Raw genomic sequence first — 20,339 nt, forward strand, 5'->3', positions numbered from 1 at the left:
TAGGATTGACATTCTTTCAAGAAGCATGGTAGGATTTCTGTAGTATTTATTATTTGGAAAGGTGAAATATTTGCATTGGTGATACTCTGCTGTCGAGAAAGTATTTTGTTTTAATGTTTCTCAGAAAGCACTGTACTGAGAAAAAAATTTGCATTGCAAGTGGCTAGGATTATGTATGTTGCTCACAATTTATTCATCTTCTACCCAACAGACTAAAGTATGAGAAATATTGCATAGTTGTTTTTGCAAAGAACAAATGAATGTTTTTCATTTTTGGTTTTGGGACCACACCTGGAGGTACATAGGGCTTACTCCAGCCTCTGCACTCAGGGATTACTCCTGGTGGATTTAAGATGCCATATAGGATGCCAGGATCGACCAGAATCTAACATGTGCAAGGCAAATGCCCTACTCACCTCACTATATCACTTTAGTCCTAACTATTTTCATTTCTGTTTGGCAGTACTCAAGGCTTACTCCTTGCTCTGTGCTCAGGGATTACTCCTTGTCAGGTTCAGTGGAGTTCTGGAGATCCAACCCAGATCTGCAGTATGCAAGGCAGACTCTCTATTTGCCTTACGTTTGCTCTGGTCAAATGTTTTTGGCTCTTATTTATGATATTTTATACTAATTTTTTCATTCCGTGGTTGCAGGCTGTACCTCTAATTTCCAGATATGTCTAATGTAAGATTAGGCATGTAGGTAACAGCAAAGCTCCATACAATAAAGGATGCAAACATGTGTGTGTGTGTGTGTGTGTCTGTGTGTCTGTGTGTGTGTCTGTGTGTCTGTGTGTCTGTATTTTCTTGGTACTTCCAAAAAAGAGAAAATTCCTTTTTAATTTTCAGCTAAAAATAAAAAACTGATAAGCATTTTTATTAACATTGAAACTTTCATAGCACTCTATGATTTAATTTTCATTTTAAAAAGGGACAGCAAGATTCAAGAATGTTGTTCTCTTGCAGTGCTGTTGAACAGACCATAGATCTAATGCTTCTAAAATTAAATAGAAATTGTAATTGAATTCCAAATCGTACAAGGAACAAGGTGCTGGCCTTGCATGTGTCTGACCTTGGTTCAATCCCCAACACCAAATATGGTTCCCTGAAAACCACCAGGACTGATCGATCCCTCAGCACAGAACTAGAAGTAAAATCCTGAGAACTGCTGGGTGTGGTCCAAAAACAAATTGTAGCTGATCATGTTTAAGGAATTATAGTATTGAATGGGTGTTTATGTTCATTATTTTCTTTTAATATTTTTCAATTTTAATTTCATCTATGACCTTCTTTTGCCAGACAAAACTGAAATGAATCTCCTTGGTTTTGTGCCTGCCACCTTTGATTCTGAGAGCTTCTGGCAGTGAGACAAAAGTTGAACATTAATCAGAGTTAGATGCTTTCTGGCATGAGTCATCACAGACAATTTACAGCTAAATCTGGGTTTGGAAAAAGGTGTTGGTGAGGTGCCTACAATCTTAGTCACTGTATCTGAGATTTAAAAAATCACCCAAGCAAGGGCCGAGGGATAGCGCAGTGGTAGGGCATTTGCTTTGCACCCAGAACAGGCCTGGGTTTGATCCCCGGTGTCCCAGGAGTGATTTCTGAGCATATAGCTAGGAGTAACCCCTGAGCATCACCCGGTGTGGCCAAAAAAAAAAAAATCAACAACAACAAAAAAATCATCCAAACAGGAGTCATTCTGAATTTCAGAGGTCCCATAGATTTGTTCCCTAATTTTCTTAGTGGTAAGATAAATATCATCTTTTACAGAGTAAAGAATAAGTCAATTATATTTACTCTATTAAATTTAGTAATCAGAAAAAACTTCTTGGAAACTTCATAGAGTGAATATTATCCAGTGAAAGTTATTCTCTTTTACTTCTGTTACAACCAGCTTCTTCCTCTTCTTCCACTTTCTGAAACTAAAGGCCTGCCCTGAGCTGTGTTATAAGCTTGATGGTGTTTCTTGGTTGAGGGCAGAGCAGACAATATTAATAGAATGCCAATTTTGCCTAGTCATGTTATAATTTATTCCTCCCCACACCCAAGAATAATGTATTTGAAATGTGTAAGCAAGCTTAACTTAAGTATTGAAACTATTTTGGCCTCCAGTCTGCACATGATCTTAGCCAAAAGGCCGAGAAGCGATTGGCCTCCAGTCTGACTTGGAAGCAATATCCTTCCTGATACAGCCTTTCCTCCTCTACATCCAGACTATAGTTTTTGTTGAAAATAAAAAAAAAAAAAAAAAGTTTCCGCTGGAAAGATGTGAGCCACTCAAACAGCCAAAAGCTCTGGGAATTGACTATCCTAACTAAACCTAACCATCTTTCTAAAAGAGCTATTTTACCTATATTTTGAGTCAGAGTATATGTGCATTACAGCAATTAAGTGATTGAATCTTCTGATTTGGAATAAATCTTCAACTGATTGTTTTTTATTGTATTTTACTTATCTTAGCTCTGTTTAAAATACGTACTTTTCTCTGCTTTTCTTTTCTTTTCTTTTTTTTTTTTTAAACCCATGGCGGTGCTCAGGGTTTATTCCTGAATGCACTCCAGAAATTATTCCTGCCAGGCTCCAGGGACCATATGTGATGCCAGGGATTGAACCCAGGTAAACCACGTACAAGACAAATACCCTACATATTTTGCTCTCACTCCAGCCGTCTACTTTTTTTTTTTTTTTTTTGGCAGTTATTTATTTATTTATTTATTTATTTATTTATTTATTTATTTATTTATTTTTGGTTTTTGAGCCACACCTGGTGGCACTTGGGTTACTCCTGGCTTTCTGCTCAGAAGTCGCTCCTAGAAGGCTCAGGGGACCATATGGGATACTGGGGGTCGAACCTAGGTTCATCCTGGGTTGGCTGCATGCCAAGCAAATGCCTTACCACTGTGCTATCTCTCTGACCCCACCTCTACTATTTTTTGCCTTCTCTCACTCTCATGCTTTGTTTGAATGTTTAAGTCTAGCTGAGGATTCTAATTTAAGGCTATAACTGAGTCATGTACGTAATCTTAAATTTTTATATTCAAAAAGGATTTTAAGAAGGTTTATAAATATATCGTTTTATTTATAATATTATAATAAGATGTATATGTTAATTATAAATTAATTAGTTTATTGGACATTACAAGATTCAGCTGGTGATTCTAGTTTCTACCAAAATAACCACCTTTTCTTTAAGCTGACTTCTTTTATTTCCAGTGAACTAAGAATAAATCTATACCTAGTATTCATATAAAGAAAACTTTTGTCTAGAGTCAGATCATCTTGTATAATTAGTAAAATACTTTCTTTTAATTAGCAAATCTCTGTCATTTGGGTATTAGTAAATGTTAAAGGAATTAATCATTAACAAATTAGGATTTTCATTTGTCTGACTAATTAGAGTAACCATCTTTTTCTGGATGGGGCAGAAAAGAATGAGAAGGAGAAAATAATTCCACACTGAGGGAAACACAGGGCCAAAGTTAATGTAATTCTGTGACCAAAATTTTTAACAGTTGCCATAAAAATTTTTCTTACTGATTGAGATTCTCTGGTTTACAGTATTGTTAATAATGGTTTCTCATTCCATAATTTTTTAATATATAATTTTTATTGAGACCAAAGTGAATTACAAGTCTTTTATATTTAAGGTACATAGTGAGAGTGGATTAGGGCAATTCCCACCACCAGTGTTGACCTCTCTCAGGCCCTATTTCCAGCATGCTTCCCATCTCTACCCTTAGCCCCCTGGATTATTCCACAATTCTTAAACCATACTCATTACCTCCATACCCACTACCATCTTTCTAGGAGTTCCTTACCTCTCCTTCTCAGTTTTCCCCTGCTCCACTTCATAATGTGGATCAATTCTCCCATTAAGTTGCTTTTGGACTTTTGTTGCTACCTTGTTGTGTAAAAAAGTGCTAGGCTCTTGTTGTGTACAGTGGCAATACAAGTAACTGCCTCTTGATGGTGCCACAAATTAAAAAATCCCTTTTCAAAATGGAAGGACTTGAGAAGCTTTGCCTGGTTTAATATTCTTGTTCTAAATATTGAAGGTTAGTTTGACTTAAACTGTGTCAAATTTAGTTTTGTAGTAAAAAGAATCACATTTTTCAACTGGCAAACCAAAATCCATTATTTATAAGGCTCATAAATAAAATTCATAGAAATATAATTGTACTGACTAGTTCTTCTCATGTAAATTTCCTCTATGTTGTAGGGTAATACAGAACCAGAATTATGAAAATCATTCTTTTCCATCAGAACATGAAGACCAAGGCCCCAGATCATGTTAAACAGGGATTTACTATTTCAAAAGTTGTTCTGGAAGAAAGAACAGTATGGTATTTTCCTAATATCTCAAGTATGGAGACAAGACATGCCAGTGTTTATTTTGCATTTTATATATAGAATTCTGTGGCATTTATTTAAGATTGTAATGGTATTTTCTGTAAGATATAGATAATATAGTAGTTACTTTAAAGTTCTTTTAGGGCCCGGAGAGATAGCACAGCGGTGTTTGCCTTGCAAGCAGCCGATTCATAACCTAAGGTGGTTGGTTCGAATCCCGGTGTCCCATATGGTCCCCCGTGCCTGCCAGGAGCTATTTCTGAGCAGACAACCAGGAGTAATCCCTGAGCACCGCCAGGTGTGGCCTCCCAAAAAAAACAAAAACAAAAACAAAAAAATAAACAGAAAAAAACAAAGTTCTTTTAGGTAGCTCTCCCCCACACTCTTTTCTGCTTCACGAACCTGTCTAGTTTATAACTCCAACAGCTTATGATTAAATTAGTTCTCTGCATTTTTAAGAATATGTTTTCAAATGTGAATATTTCATGTTGATGTTCCTGTGTAATGATTTTGTTTGAGCAAAGTTAAGTATTGCCTAAAAATATAAAGTAATTTTGATAGATTATATTTGATGGTTATTATAGATTAATATGTAAGTTCCTAATAGAGGGACACATCTAGAAATCATGTTAACTGTAAAAGAGTGGTTGACACACTGGTGAATAATAGCAGTTTTTGAAAGAATGATCAAGCGTGTTAAGACTTGATTTAAAAAATGAAATCAAAAGAACTTAATTTCTTTTAAGTATGGGCAAAAACAGGATATGATAAACTCCTTAGGTATTTGAATGATGCATGGACTCATAATGTAGAAACCTTGGTGATCTCTGTTTAAGTTAGAGCCAGGGCAACATGAAATAGAATCCAGGGTTTATATCAAGGAGAAAATGTCAGAGGACAGACTTGACGGGGGTACTTATAGCTGGAATCTATTTGTCCAAATTTAATATGCTAGCGGGAATAGATATTGCTCTTTTTTGAGGGCATAAAGGAACCAATTGCAGTGAGAGACTGAAATGACACATCTTCCTTGGGTTGCAATAGTGACTAATATCTTTTGCCAGGAACTCAAGCATGTTATCATTTAAGGAGAGGGAATTGGGGGCAGTGGGTGAGTCTTCTCCTTTACAGAGTGACAGGAATAGCAAATAGATTTTGAATTTTGGGGGGGGAGGCATTTATTTTTATTTATAACACATTTTCTCTATATTTCCCAGAAAACAATATAGGTTTGCGTGTTAAACAACAATAGCAATGGTTTTCCAGAATTAACAAAATACCACATACACCTGAGTATAAGCTGACCCCCCTAATTTTACCCTAAAAACTGGGAAAACTTAGTGACTCTAGTATAAGCCACAGTGGAAAATACAGCAGCCACTAGTAAATTTCAAAAATAAAAAATATATACCCAAAACAATTATAATAATTGAGGAATCAATAGGTTAAATGTTTTTCAATATTTATTGCCAAAAAAAAAAAAACAACCCTGTAAACTAGCAGCAATAACTTTAAAACTTTAAAGTGCAGAAAACCGTAGCTTAACAGGATATCAAGCTAAATCACAAAGGTTAAAACCCTTCAAAACTGGATTCCTCCTCATCTGTGTGTCTAAACAGAGCTTCAGCTGTATGTGATGTGAGGGTTTCAGCATCGATATTGTCATCATCACTGAGTTCGCAGATACCATCATCCCTTCTGTTGGTCTCATACAAAGCATAGAATATTGTGGGTTTAATAGTTCAGTGGCATCCAGTTCAGTTCAGCCGCCTAGCTCTTCAGCTCAGCCGTGTCTTGTGGACTGAGCTGAAGCACTGCCCCAGTATATGGATGTCTGTATGACCGGAGTATAAGCTGAGTTTGGTTCTTTTCAGCACAAATTCTGTGCCAAAAAACTCAATTTATATTCGAGTATACATATACGGTAATTCACCATGGTGTTTATATGAAATTAAAAATAAAAAGACGGTGAAGGAAGTTTAAAAAGTTTAAGTCTGCTTGTGTTCATCTCCTTAGGCAGCGTGTCTGTACAACATTTGGTCTTACTGAATATGTTTGAGAAACTGAAAAAATCAATTGTGAAACATCTAGATATTCGTGAATGTTTTTCTCTCACTCTTTATATAACTGTGCATTGTTCTGGTTCGAGAAGAGTTATATTTAACACCAAATCCATAATAATAGTCTGCATGTAGCAAATGCCTATTGATCAGTTGTCATCTTACTGGTAATTCTCTACAAAGCTTGCATTTATCTCAGAAAGAGTCACACAAAAGCAATTCTCATTATTTATCTCTAGTACTTCTTTGTTGCTCCTTTCTGATAGGGCACATATGCACAGATTTAAACTAAGTTCAGCAGAGTAAAGTCCATTTTTTGACCAAGACTTTACAACTAGTCTATAAAATAAAGTATAGCTGGATATGTAGCTCAGTTTTATGAAGGTAATTTATAAAACCAAACAAAGAAAACCCTTACTTCTATGTACAATTTCTTAATTAGATCATCTGACTAATAAAGTACATATTAAGGCAATATTTGGCAAGTGTGAAGGCCAATTACATGGTCAAAAGCTATTTTTTTCTAATAGTAGTCTTTTGATTTTATTTATTTATTTTTTTGTTTTTTTGTTTTTTTGTTTTTGGTTTTTGGGCCACACCCGGCGATGCTCAGCACTTACTCCTAGCTGTCTGCTCAGAAATAGCTCCTGGCAGGCACGGGGGACCATATGGGACACCGGGATTCGAACCAACCACCTTTGGTTCTGGATCGGCTGCTTGCAAGGCAAACGCCGCTGTGCTCTCTCTCCGGGCCCTTGATTTTATTTTTAAGTGTCTTCACTTTTGATGCCAACTGCAAATATAAAAGTGTTTCCCATAGATGGGACTACCGAGAATTCTGCTTATGGGTGATTGGGCTTCTACTGTAACTTTACCCTGTCCTCTTTCTTTGCATCTTTGTTGTCATAATTAAAATAAAAAAAATTAAAAAAAAAGAAAAACAATAGTGTAAAACAGAGAAAACCATTATACTGACTACAATAAAACTGTGTCTTAAAAAAAAAGCAAATAAAAATAATTTTATTACTATTTATCTGTAAACAAATAATATAAAATATATTATTATTTTTTTCTGTCAAGGGAACAGGCATGAAAATTCTGGGACTTGGGTATAGGGGATTTTACATTGGTGATGAGATTGGTTTTGAACATGAATGACAGAAACAAATGTATTATGAACAACAATGTAAACCATGTTCTTTAAATAAAGTAATTTATGATTAAGAAGTAAGTAGGGGCCGGGCGGTGGCGCAAGAGGTAAGGTGCCTGCCTTACCTGCGCTAGCCTTGGACAGGACCGCGGTTCGATCCCCCGGCGTCCCATATGGTCCCCCAAGCCAGGAGCGACTTCTGAGCACATAGCCAGGAGTAACCCCTGAGCATCACCGGGTGTGGCCCAAAAACCAAAAAAAAAAAAAAAAAAGAAGTAAGTAAAATAAAAACAATTAAATATTTAGATGAAATGAAAAAAAAAAAAAAGAATAAAGTGGAAATTGTAGTCCTTCCAGAAAGTCATCTCTCTATTAAATTTGACAATCAAATCAAATCAGTGGATGGGGAAGAAAAAGATTGTTTTCTTTTTCTTTTTCTTTTTCTTTTTTTTAATTCTTTTTTTTTTTTTTTTTTTTTTTGGTTTTTGGTTTTTGGTTTTTGGGTCACACCCGGCGTTGCTCAGGGGTTACTCCTGGCTGTCTGCTCAGAAATAGCTCCTGACAGGCACGGGGGACCATATGGGACACCGGGATTCGAACCAACCACCTTTGGTCCTGGATCGGCTGCTTGCAAGGCAAACGCCACTGTGCTATCTCTCCGGGCCAGATTGTTTTCTTATAACCAGAGAGAGGAGAATCATCATAAGCTACTGCTCTTATATTTAATTCTAAAAATGAATAGACCCACATAAAGAATTTTTAGTTACTGCTCTGTACCTCTTCTAAATGGCCTATCTATTGGACACAACTTGATTTATTCAGGGAATTCTAGAATTGTGTTGTTTCTGAAAGTAACTCCTCTTCTCATTCCACCATTACTTTTGGACCAGGTCTCAGACACATTGGTATACCTGATGACTTCATTCCTAGAATTTATTTAAGATTGTTGTGATCCTTTTACTTTGATAGAAGAGGAACAAAGTTGGGGCTGGAGAGATAGCACAGCAGTAAGGCGTTTGCCTTAGATGCAGAAGGATGGTGGTTCGAATCCTGGCATACCATATGGTCCCTCGAGCCTGCCAGGAGCGATTTCTGAGCATTGAGCCAGGAGTAACCCCTGAGCACTGCCAGATGTGACCCAAAAACCAAAAAAAAAAGAGGAACAAAGTTGACTTTGTATGCATATTGTATAAACCTGTAGTAATATGAATACTGTAATACCAGAATAAGGACAGGCACTTGGACCAATGAGCAGAATTTAGTGAGAGACAGATCCTAAGGTATACTGAAAGTTAATCTTTGATAAAAAGAAAAAAAAGGTATGAAGTAGAATAAGAAGAGCCTCTTCAACAAATAGTGTTCAGAAAATTGGTGGGTCATTTGTATAAAAAATAGAAAAAGAGGGGCCAGAGAGATAGCATAGAGATAGGGCGTTTGCCTAGCTTGTCGGAGGGCGGTGGTTTAAATCCCGGCATCCCCTATGGTCCCCAAGCCTGCCAGGAACAATTTATGAGTGTAGATCCAGGAGTAACCCCTGAGTACTGCTGGGTGTGACCCCTCTCCCCCCAAAAAAAAGGAAGGAAGGAAGGAAGGAAGGAAGGAAGGAAGGAAGGAAGGAAGGAAGGGAGGGAGGGAGGGAGGGAGGGAGGGAGGGAGGGAGGGAGGGAGGGAGGGAGGGAGGGAGGGAGGGAGGGAGGGAGAAAGAAAAGAACTGAAAGCCTTTAGTAATGTTATGCAGAAAAGGTAAATCAAAGTGGATTAAGGGCCTTGCTATCAGACCTGAATCCATATATATGTTGGAAAGCATAGGTTGAACGCTCCATGACATTGAATCTAGAAATGTTTTAATGATTCAGTGCCATTGTCCAATCAACTGGAAGTAATGATAAACAAAAGGGACCACATCAAATTAAGTTTGCACTGCAAAAGAAATGATGTCTAGGGGCTAGAAAGATTTTACAGCAAATAAAGCACTTGCCTCATATACATCTGGCTTAGCGTCCCATATGGTTCCCTGTACCCACCAGAAGTGATTCCTAAGCACAGACCCAGGATATAAACCCAAGCTCAGCCAAGTGTGCTCCACCAAAGAGTGAGTGAGTGAGCAAGAGAGAGAAGAAATGATTGATGACTAGAATAAAAATATACCTTATAAAGAGAAAATATTTCTCCCCACTCATCAGATGAAGGGTTAATATTCAAAATGTATAAAGCATTGATAGAACTCTAAGAAGGAAATGAATATTCCCATTTAAAAAATGAAGGAACCAGGGGCTGAAGTGATAGCACGCAAGTAGGGCATGTGCCCAACCCAGAATCAATCTGGATTTTATCCCTAGCATCCCATTTGGTCCTTCAAGTGTGCCAGGAGCAATCAATTTTTGAGCACAGAGCCAGGAGTAACCCCTGAACACCACCTGGGTGGCCATACCCCACCCCAAAATAGAGGAAACAATGAACAGAAAGGTCCTCAAAAAAAATATACAGGTGGTAAAGGTATTGCACACACACACACACACACACACACACACACACACAACACTGCATCATTTATCATTAAGGAAATACAACTCAAAAACAACAGTGAGATGCCATCTCATATTAGTAAGATTAGCACACATTACAAAGAACGAAAACAACTTATATTTGTGTGGATGTGGGGGAAAAGGGATCCTCATTCACTGTCGGTGGGAACATTGACTGGTCCAACCTTTTTGGAAAATAATATGAACACTTCTCTAAAAGTTAGGAATTGAGCTTCCATATGATTTAGCAATTCCACTTCTCATCATCTACCCCAGGAGCCCAAAAACTGTATTCAGAAAAGGCACTTGCACCTCTATGTTAATTGTAACGCTATTTAAAAATAGCCAAAACCTGGAAATATCCCAAGTGTTGGACAAGAGATAACTGGCTAAAGAAACTATGGAATGCTACTTGGCTTTAAGAAAAGATGAAGTCATGCAATTTGCTCCTATATGTATAGATCTGGAGAGTATCATGTAGGATGAAGTTAGTCAGATGGGAAGAATCAAATACAGTGATTCTCTCATTTGTGGGATATTAAGAAACATAGTAAGGGAGTAAAAATACCCAAAGGCACCATTAATTAATAACTGGTCTTTAGAAGGAAGCTTACCAGGAAGTGGATGGGGTAGGATGAAATTGGGAGAACACTGAATGGAATGATTCTGACATGTTTATGCATAAATCCCAACCACTATTAGTATTGCAAACCAATTTGCCTAAAAGTTAAAAATAAATAGATAAGGGGCCGGCGAGGTGGCGCTAGAGGTAAGGTGTCTGCCTTGCAAGCACTAGCCAAGGAAGGACAGCGGTTTGATCCCCCAGCGTCCCATATGGTCCCCCCAAGCCAGGGGGCAATTTCTGAGCACTTAGCCAGGAGTAACCCCTGAGCATCAAACGGGTGTGGCCCGAAAATCCAAAAAAAAAATAGATAAATAAATAGTATTATTTATTGCTTCACATATTCAGTAGTACTTCGTGTTGTCAATATCCCAGAATTTGTTTATTCAATTAGACTAGTGATGACTCCTTGTTTCAATTTGACTTTCCCTGGATATATATATGCAATGAAACTGTTTTATAAGCTTCCTGGCCATTTGTATATTGTTTCTAGTGGTATAGCTAACGAAGCATTGGACTTTTCTAGTAAATGTATGTATAATTTAAATGAAAAATAGAACATCATATTTCAGCTACTCTTTTCTAATTGTTAGAGATTTACTTTTTCCTTTTATGCAATATGGGACCTTACACATTTATTGCAACAAAGTATTTTAACAAAGATTTCATCCATGCTTAAGTATCAACAATTGATTTTTTTTTTTCTGCGTTATATTTATAGTCCTCTGGCCTAGACTGGCTGCTAGTGATTACAGGAAGGAATTGGAGATGGATGAAGCTTCTGACAAGGCTCTGAACTGCAGCAAAGCCACCCCAGACACACAGACACATTCCTTTGAAATGTGGTCAAAAACATATACTCAAAAGAAATATATATACTCAGCCCACACAATTGAAAAAAAAATGCTAAGGGGAAGACTGCACACCATTTGACTCACATATATCTTTTAAGATCTTATACCCACTTCAAAGTTTTCTTTGATGTATGTGGCATATACTTTTTTAAAAGGGAGAGGAAAATGTATTTAAAATGATTAGATTCAAGGTGGCCTACTTTTTAATTTCTTGACATTGATGTGTTGGGCCATTTAGATATTCAGTCTCTTCTCTACTTTGGGTTCTTAGAGAATGCACAATAGATTTTTGGTTAAGAGAGGTAGGTAAGAATTAGAGGTGTCTAAAAACATGGCCTCCCATCTCAGCAGTTTCTAAGGTGAGATATCAAATAAGTGAGTTTTATTTCTGATTCCCTGGTTCTATTTGCCAATGTTTGCCTAGTTTGCACCCAATGACCCAAATGAACTTTAAGTGGTACCCTAATTGAGCTTCCAAAGTGCCCTAATCAGCAGTGCTGTCATTCTGATATTAGGTTATATGGGTGGATGATATGGATAATGAATAGACTAAAAGACTCTGGAATCTCAACCAAGACTTAAAGTGGGCTCAAAGATAATTACTTGATGAAGATAAATTCTGTTCAGAGTTTTCCTTAAAAGGCCTCTTGCAGTGATTTCTGAAATGCCTTGCAGACGTTCCTCTGATGTATTTATCAACCGTTTATTTTTCTTTGGTGCAGCTTTTATGAGGCCAGTGTGTCTTGGCTCAGCTTGAATTTCTTTTTTGACTCAGGGGCAGCAGTGCTGCATGTGTGTGTGATTCAAGTCCGGGCAGATTGGCTGTGAATGGGGTGATAAGAATAGAGAGAAACACATACCAGTTAGACCAAACTTCCTGCACAAGCCTTTGAATACTGTATTTCACTGTCTGAAATAGCATTCATCTTCAGGATGGGATCGTTTATTCCCTCTAGAATTAAGCAATCGCACTGGCAGCCAAAGAAACTCAATGGTGCGCATGTGGGAGGAATTTTGCTATCACCGGCTAGACAGAGGTGGTTTGCCTACATTGGAAACCACACTTTATTAGAGCCTTAGTAAATAAGCTTTCAAATAAGCTTAAATGCATGGCACAGCTTAATGCATGTACATTCTGACCTGTAAATATGAGAAATGACTGAGTTAAAATTCTTCCGTTTATTTTACTTAATTGACAGAAAGAGAAACTTTCCTAGAAGATAACATGAAAGTAAATTCTGTCCAGAGAAAGGGTACAAATCAGCCATCTTAAAGGTGGCTTTTGCATATTCCCATGTAGATTTTTCCAGAATATAGGAAAAGCTTAAAATATGACAATGAGTGCTATACATCGTCCTCTCCACTCCTCAAGCTGAAGTGGGTAGGGCTTGGCAACTGATGATGGCTGTGCAGATAAATAAACAGCAAGGCTCCTGGTAGACCAGGCTACAGAAGCACAAGCAATGTGGGGGTGCAGCTATGTGTGCCTGCCCTGGGAAGAGGCCATGAGGACTGAGCTGCAGCTGGAATCCAGAAGTTCAGGCCCTGAAAGGAAGGTGGGAACTCTAGTCTAGGAACCAGTTTAATAGCCCTTTTGATCAAGCTTTTGCAGTCAATGGGAGCGGGGGTGGGGAATATGCGGAGACATAGTTGAGAGGAAAGATCAAAGGCAAATGTAATTTCCTAGATTCTATCTTGTCATTATATTTATATAGTTAACAGAAACCAGGTGTTATGTTTCTATTTGATACTTATTCAACTAATAAAGAGCTAACCGCCTTCAGAATGTTGTCACTACAAATGAATTACACTTAGAAATTGAAAACAGCAGTCCAGTTCTTCTTATAGATTTTCTATTTTATTATTTTTAACCAGTTTGAAAATAGTCTTTCGAGTTTTTGAATTTTCTTTTACTGCCGTATAGTCATGACAGATTCCTTTTTGTTTGTTTGTTTGTTGTTTTGGGCCACACCTGAGTACGCTCAGGGATTACTCCTGGCTCTCCACACAGAAATTACTACCGGGACCATATGGGATGCCAAGGAACAAACCCACGTCTGTCCTGGGTCAGTCACATGCAAGGCAAATACCCTACAGCTGTGCTATCACTCCAGCCCCAGATTCTACTTTTCACTTTAAAATTATGATTGACAGGGAAACTGGAGATGTTGAGAAAAAAGTCTGTCTAGGCATACATCAGCATTTCATAACTTAAAGCCCACTGTTTACATATGTATGACAACTATGCTTAAAGTAAAAGTGCTATACTGTATCTCCAGCCCTATATTTATTTGTTTGTTTTGGCAATATGAGGAGATAGTGGTATGCAGAAGCTAATCCTTGATATCACTTTTGGAGGTGCTTGGGGGGACCATAAATGGTGCCAGGGATCAAATCAGAGCAGACTGCATGGGCAAGACAATTTATTGTCTTTAACCTCTATACTTCTGTCTCCTATAATGATATATTAAAACAAATAGATTCATTATCTTTTCCAGCTTAATGAATCAAACATTTAATGATCTCAATATCTGAAAACAACTTTATCTTTTAGACATAATTCAAAATGATTTTTATTGTCAAGTTTTTATTGTCATATTCTTACTTAAATTATTCCTAGTCCCTTGTTATTACTCTTGCTGTTGGGTTTATTATTGTGACCTGCTAATTTGAGGTTGCATATATTTAATGCTGACATATAGACCATACTTGTCTACATGATTGCCTGCAGTTGTACACTTGGTTAAGGTGCTCATGCTCTTTAGTTACATTGCTCACAAGCGAGCTCACGCTACTATTGTGCTCACACACCTCCACAACTATAGCAGTAAGAATCTCAGAAGCAGTGCTAAGGACATGGCATTGGTCAGTGAGGAGATGTCAGGCAGTGAACTCGGGCACTTTTTTTACCATGAACTATTCCCAGGTCCCTGCTTCCAACTTTTTGGTTTGGTTGATTACTTTTGGTGATGAACCTGGGTAAGTTACATGCAAGGCAAGCTGTCCTATCCCCCTGTATTATCTCTCAGACCCTGCCCCATTTTAAATAATTTTAGTTACTTCTACTCTATAGGATGGTTAGACTTTATTTTTAAGTTTTAATATTTTTTTAGTATTTTGAAAATTGAAGAGGCCAGAGAGATAAGACACTGATTATCTCATAAGTGCTTCTATATGGTCAACCTGGGTTCAATCCCCAGCATTATCTATAGTTCACTAACTGATCCCTGAGCACAGATCCAGAAATAAACCCTGAGTGCCAGAACAAGAAAAATGTAAAGAATAATTACACTCTTTAGATAAAAACATTCTTTCAGTAGCATTTTTAAATTTGTGTTTCTAGTACTAGGATAATATATCTCTAGGAAGTTAGATAATTTATTTTAGTACCAATGTCTATTGTGATGAAGAAACTAAACATCATTAGACATAGAATGTGTGAAGAGGGATAATGATTTGAAATCAAGAGATCAAACATTTTTGATGTGTTTAAAACCAGACAGGCCTACTGAGAGCTACTAAGCTTGAGGATCAATACTGGAGTGTTGATAGAGGCCTTTGGATTGGTCCTCATATTACCTTTTAATTGGATGTCTCTCCGTTGGTTCCTTTGATTTTCTTGTTAAAAAGATGTTTCCCCGTTGCCTTTTCATCTAGCTTTTTCCTCTCCCCTTGGGGGTGGGCTTTGTTTATCTAATTAAAGGCTATTCAGGTGGCCTGGAGGGGTGGCTGCCATCTTGGCTGTGGTTCCATGTGTTGGAGCAACTGGCTTGTGGGTGAACAGCTTGTGGTGTGAGTTTCTGGTCTGCTATCCCTTCCCAAATGTGTGTGGATTATTTCCTGTGTCAGAACTGCTGCCGAACCTGCGTCTCTTGGCCTACCCGGGCAGAGGGCATGAGAATCCCTCTCCCGTTCTGAGACTTGTGGGACACACAATCCACCATGTCACTCTGGAGTATACGAATAAGGGCACAGCTGGAATTGTTAGGGACAAAAATCAGGCATTACTACTCTGAATTTTATCTCTACCCTTCAATATGATGGAAAGAGATGATGGCAAAATCCTCACCAGCTGAGATCCTATGTGTTTACCTGTGGGATAAAAATATTGGTGGTGCCCCATCTTCAGTCTTTTGTTTGGAATCATCAACACTACACAGACAAGATCTCTGACCTTTCTCTTCCTTCTGTGTTCTAGGAGAGACAGCGTCTGGAGACAATCCTCAGTCTCTGTGCTGAGTACACAAAGCCTGAGAGCCACGTGTCCACTGGCACCACTGTGGCAGATGTGCAGAAAATCAATAAGGAGCTTGAAAAACTGCAGCTCTCTGATGAGGAGTCTGTGTTCGAAGAAGGCCTGGTGAGCCCAGATGTCAGATACCGGTGCCACCAGAAAGGCTTTCTGCAGGATGAGGACTTGTCAACCTTTGGAAGCCTCTGTCAGAACAATGCCAGCTTCCTGTCCCCCAGAAGTATAAGGAGTGATGAATTGCTCAGGGACCTCGCCAGGACCCCACCACCACCCTCCTCAGCCTTTCTGAAAGCTTCCAGCGAGTCTGCTTACCTAAGTATCTTACCAAAGGTAAAGTCAGCAGAACATGAAAACCAAGACTTAGAAACTTGGACAATATGTATCTTTGACCTGCTGCCCCCCCCCTTTTTTTTTTATTTTTTGGGCCACACCCGGTGACACTCAGGGGTTACTCCTGACGATGCTCTCAAAAATTGCTCCTAGCTTGGGAGACCATATGGGATGCCAAGGATCGAACCACAGTCCGTCCTGGGTCAGCTGCGTGCAAGGCAAATGCCCTACCACTGCGCCATCACTCCGGCCCCTGCTGCCCCTTTTTTCAGTCTAGAACTCTACTTTTTTGAAGTGTGTGAGATGGGAGTCAGAATGTATTCTTCCACCCTTACCTTCTTCAACCTAAAGCTACTATCTCTGGGAATATTTCAGGACCCCCACTCCAGAAACAGTATCATTCCTTCACTTTAGAAAATACTGATTTAAAAATTTTGACTTAAAGATTTTGTTTTGCTTATTTTCTAAAATCAAGGGCCAGAGAGAGCATAGTGGATAAGCTTTTTATCTTGCAAGCAGCTGACCTGTGTTCAATTCCCAGCACCACAGATAGTGTTTTGATCACCACCAGGAGTGAAGGAATGATTCCCTAAGCACAGATTCAGGAGTAAGCCCCGAAGCACACCAAATACAGTACAAAAACCAAAAAGAAAAGGAAGAAAAAGATTCCTCTTGGGCCCGGAGAGATAACACAGCGGCGTTTGCCTTGCAAGCAGCCGACCCAGGACCAAAGGTGGTTGGTTCGAATCCCGGTGTCCCATAGGGTCCCCCGTGCCTGCCAGGAGCTATTTCTGAGTAGACAGCCAGGAGTAACCCCTGAGCACCGCCGGGTGTGGCCCAAAAACAAACAAAAACAAAAACAAAACAAAACAAAAAACAAAAAAGATTCCTCTTCTCTCTGCCTCTTCAAATTGGATCCTTGTTACTTGAACACAGCTAAAGTGTATGCCATGCCCCTGTATTTTTTGAGGCCATATATTAGAGATTTAGACAACACACAGATAGTGTTCTGCACATTTTTCTTATTGAAAATTTTTAAGCATCTGCATATTAGTCTATTCAACTCAACTGTTCTCTTTTAAATGACTATCCAGTATTCTATTGTTCGGATAAAATCTATATGCAGCAAACATTTCAAGATGTGTTTATATCAACACTATATATATATATATATATATATATATATATATATATATATATATGTGTGTGTGTGTGTGTGTGTGTGTGTGTGTGTGTGTGTGTGTGTGTGTGCAAAATGTACTCATAGTGTTACTAAAGAGAGTTGCTAGGCCAACAAATTTTCATTACTATTTTTAAAATAAATTTGTTGTACACCTCAATCTACTGTCAAAATTATGTATATTTAAGGCAAAAGCAAGACTTGCCTTGAATACATGGCTGACCCAGATTTGAGCTAATTTGGTTGAATACCCTCATTTGATACACACACACACCCAGGCCACCAGAAGTAATCCTTGAGAGTGCAGAGCCAGAAGTCAATCCTAAGCACAGTTGGCATGCCCTATATCCCCCGAAAAAGTATGAAATATTTGCTTTCAAGTTTGTGACCTCATCCTATTTTCCATGCACTCTGTCAGCTTGCCACAATTACAAAGCATCAACAAGTTTCAGTTTGATAAATTAATTGGCATTTTAATTTGCTTACTTTATGCATAAAGTTAAGCATTTTTAACTTATACTAAATATTTATATTTTGACCCACTTATTTCTGATTCTCACCATTTAAAAATTTATCTTATTTGTTTTGTTTTCTTTTGGGGCCACACCCAGTGGCACTCAGGGGTTATTCTTGGCTCTGTGCTCAGAAGTTGCTCCTGGCAGGCTCGGGGGACCATAAGGGATTCAGACATCTGTCTGATCTGACCTGGATCTGTTTCTGGTTGGCCACATGAAAGGCTAATCCCCTACTACTGTGCTATCTCTCTGTCCCTATCTTGTTTTTAGTTATAAAAGCTATTTGTGATAATAAAGTTAGTTCTTTACTAGGGAGGACCTTCCTTTTATTCAATTATATATAGTCTTTGGACATGTGGGAATTTGTATATATATTATAGTATTATTCAGTCTTCAGGTTGTATGCAATTAGGTTGAAATTGAAATATGAAGATTTGTTAAATAAGATTTAAGAAAAAGTTTTTTCATAGTGATTAAATTTTTTTCTATGAAATATACTCAAAATTTTCCCACCTGCTTATCTAGGAAAGATTTGAATATGTGCTGATAAAACACGTAACTTATTTTGAATAAAATTACATTGCAAAAGTAGAAATTAGGAGGAAAAGGTACTATAATCCCAAGAATTTATTTACTTACAGATAAATTAGTTGAATAAGTAAATTTTTTTAGGTTCAAACTAATATTCTTACCTATAATGTCCAGAGGACCAACAATTATTTAAAAACCACCTTGGCATTTTGCTAATTAGAGAACATACTAATACTTTTTTTTAAGCATTTTTGTTTGTTTTGTTAGGCAGGGGTGGGGGGTCATATCTGGCAGTGCTCAGTGTTTAATCCTGACACAGCACTCAGGAATCACTCCTGGTGGGTTTGGGGAATCACATGGGATGCCGGAGATCAAACCCAGATTGGTTGTGTACTATGTTGTAGGCAAATGTCCTACTTACAGTTCTATCTCTCCGGCACCAACATAGTGTTCTTAAGAGAAAGCTATATCACAGTGCTAAATTCTCTAGATATCTTATCACACAAAGGATTATGTGTATGTTTTCATTTAGTTTGTTTAGTTTCATTTAGTTTGTTAGATTGCAACCAGATCTTTTTTATCTAATGTTGCTAGACAGAAGTCTTAATCTGTTTAATGAGCCCTGCCTTCATAAACATCAGGACTCTGCAATGTTCAACTCCTTTCATCATGACCACGTTTACCTTATAAATTCTCATTGATACAAACTAAGATGGGGGAAGTACAAAAGTGATTACATAACTCAGTATTTCTGGCAAAGTAAATAATCCATCATTGAAAATGTGAGCTTGGTCATTGTTTGATTTCCTTATAAATCCTTGGCTTCCTCTACTTTTTATTTCTTTGTTTTTGTTTTTGTTTTTGTTTTGGGGGGGGCATACCTGGCAATGCTTAGGGATTACTCCTAGCTCTGCACTCAGGAATTATATCTGGTGGTGTTGGGGTGGGGAGGAGGCATGCAGACTATATGGGATGCTGGGGATCAAACCTAAGCTGGTCGAGTGCAAGGCAAATGCCCTACCTGCTGTACTATCTATCGCTCAGGCTCCAACTTCCTTAAATCTTTTCACATTTCTTGCTTTATGAAGAGCTACAAATTTTCTGTTACAACAGTAAACTATGCTCTTTCTTAGGAACTATCTTTTAGGAGAGAAGTTTTCTGCTAACAAGCGCTGGAAGAAGGGTTTTGGTCTGTAAATGTACAGATTATAGCAGATATACAAATATGCTTTTGTATAAGAAGTTAATAAGATTTTTTATAAAAAGTTTAAAAGCATCATTAATTGCAACAAGAGATTTATAAAAAGCTGTATCCTTTGCAAGGACACATCAAGGGCATGTTAGGCACCATAGCAGTATACATAGAGTAGAAGTGAAGTAAAGAGGTTTTCATTTATTATACCTGTCCAGTATTTGTAGTCCCTTTGAGTCCTATCCTCAAGGCTCTCTGCCTCCCTCTCAGAGGCATGTTTCCTACTGAAGACCAGTTCTCATGTTTTGTTTCCATTGTCTTTGAGCATTTGTTACTCCACTATTATACATCTTTATTTCCCAGAAAAGAACCATCTTCTTTGCATCAGTAAATCAGTAATTATAACATTTCACAGTTGTACAATAGAAACAGCATCCCAGAAAAATCAATTATTGAAGATACTCAACAGTCACTGAAAATCATTTAAATTGTTCATAAAAATTACTAATATTTGGGGTACTTCACTGAGTTCATTTAATCTAACAATTCAGAAAATAATGCAGATACAAATCTTATTCTGTTCATATTCTGTATACTTAATCCTATTTTACTACTCCTTAAGAAGCTTAAGTGACTCAGAAATTAAAAAATAAAAACACCATTTATTAAAACAAAGACTGGCAAACTTTCCAAGCTTTAACATTTAGCTTGTTAGTCCTTATCTAAATTCAGCACCTTATTAACTAATAGAACAACTGCTGACCTTTTAATTGCAG

General features: G+C 37.8%; 1 protein-coding gene across 1 annotated transcript in view; it reads left to right on the top strand.

Moving 5' to 3' along the window:
• Nucleotides 1-20,339, top strand: part of PHLDB2 (pleckstrin homology like domain family B member 2) — a 142,308-nt gene that overhangs the window by 52,945 nt on the left and 69,024 nt on the right. The window contains exon 3 of the mRNA XM_049785385.1: nt 15,762-16,145. Coding sequence (XP_049641342.1) covers nt 15,762-16,145 — 384 coding nt within the window. The remainder of the gene's footprint in view (nt 1-15,761; nt 16,146-20,339) is intronic.

Source organism: Suncus etruscus, chromosome 13 (genome assembly GCF_024139225.1).
Source record: "Suncus etruscus isolate mSunEtr1 chromosome 13, mSunEtr1.pri.cur, whole genome shotgun sequence".
NCBI classification, from domain to species: Eukaryota; Metazoa; Chordata; class Mammalia; order Eulipotyphla; family Soricidae; genus Suncus; species Suncus etruscus.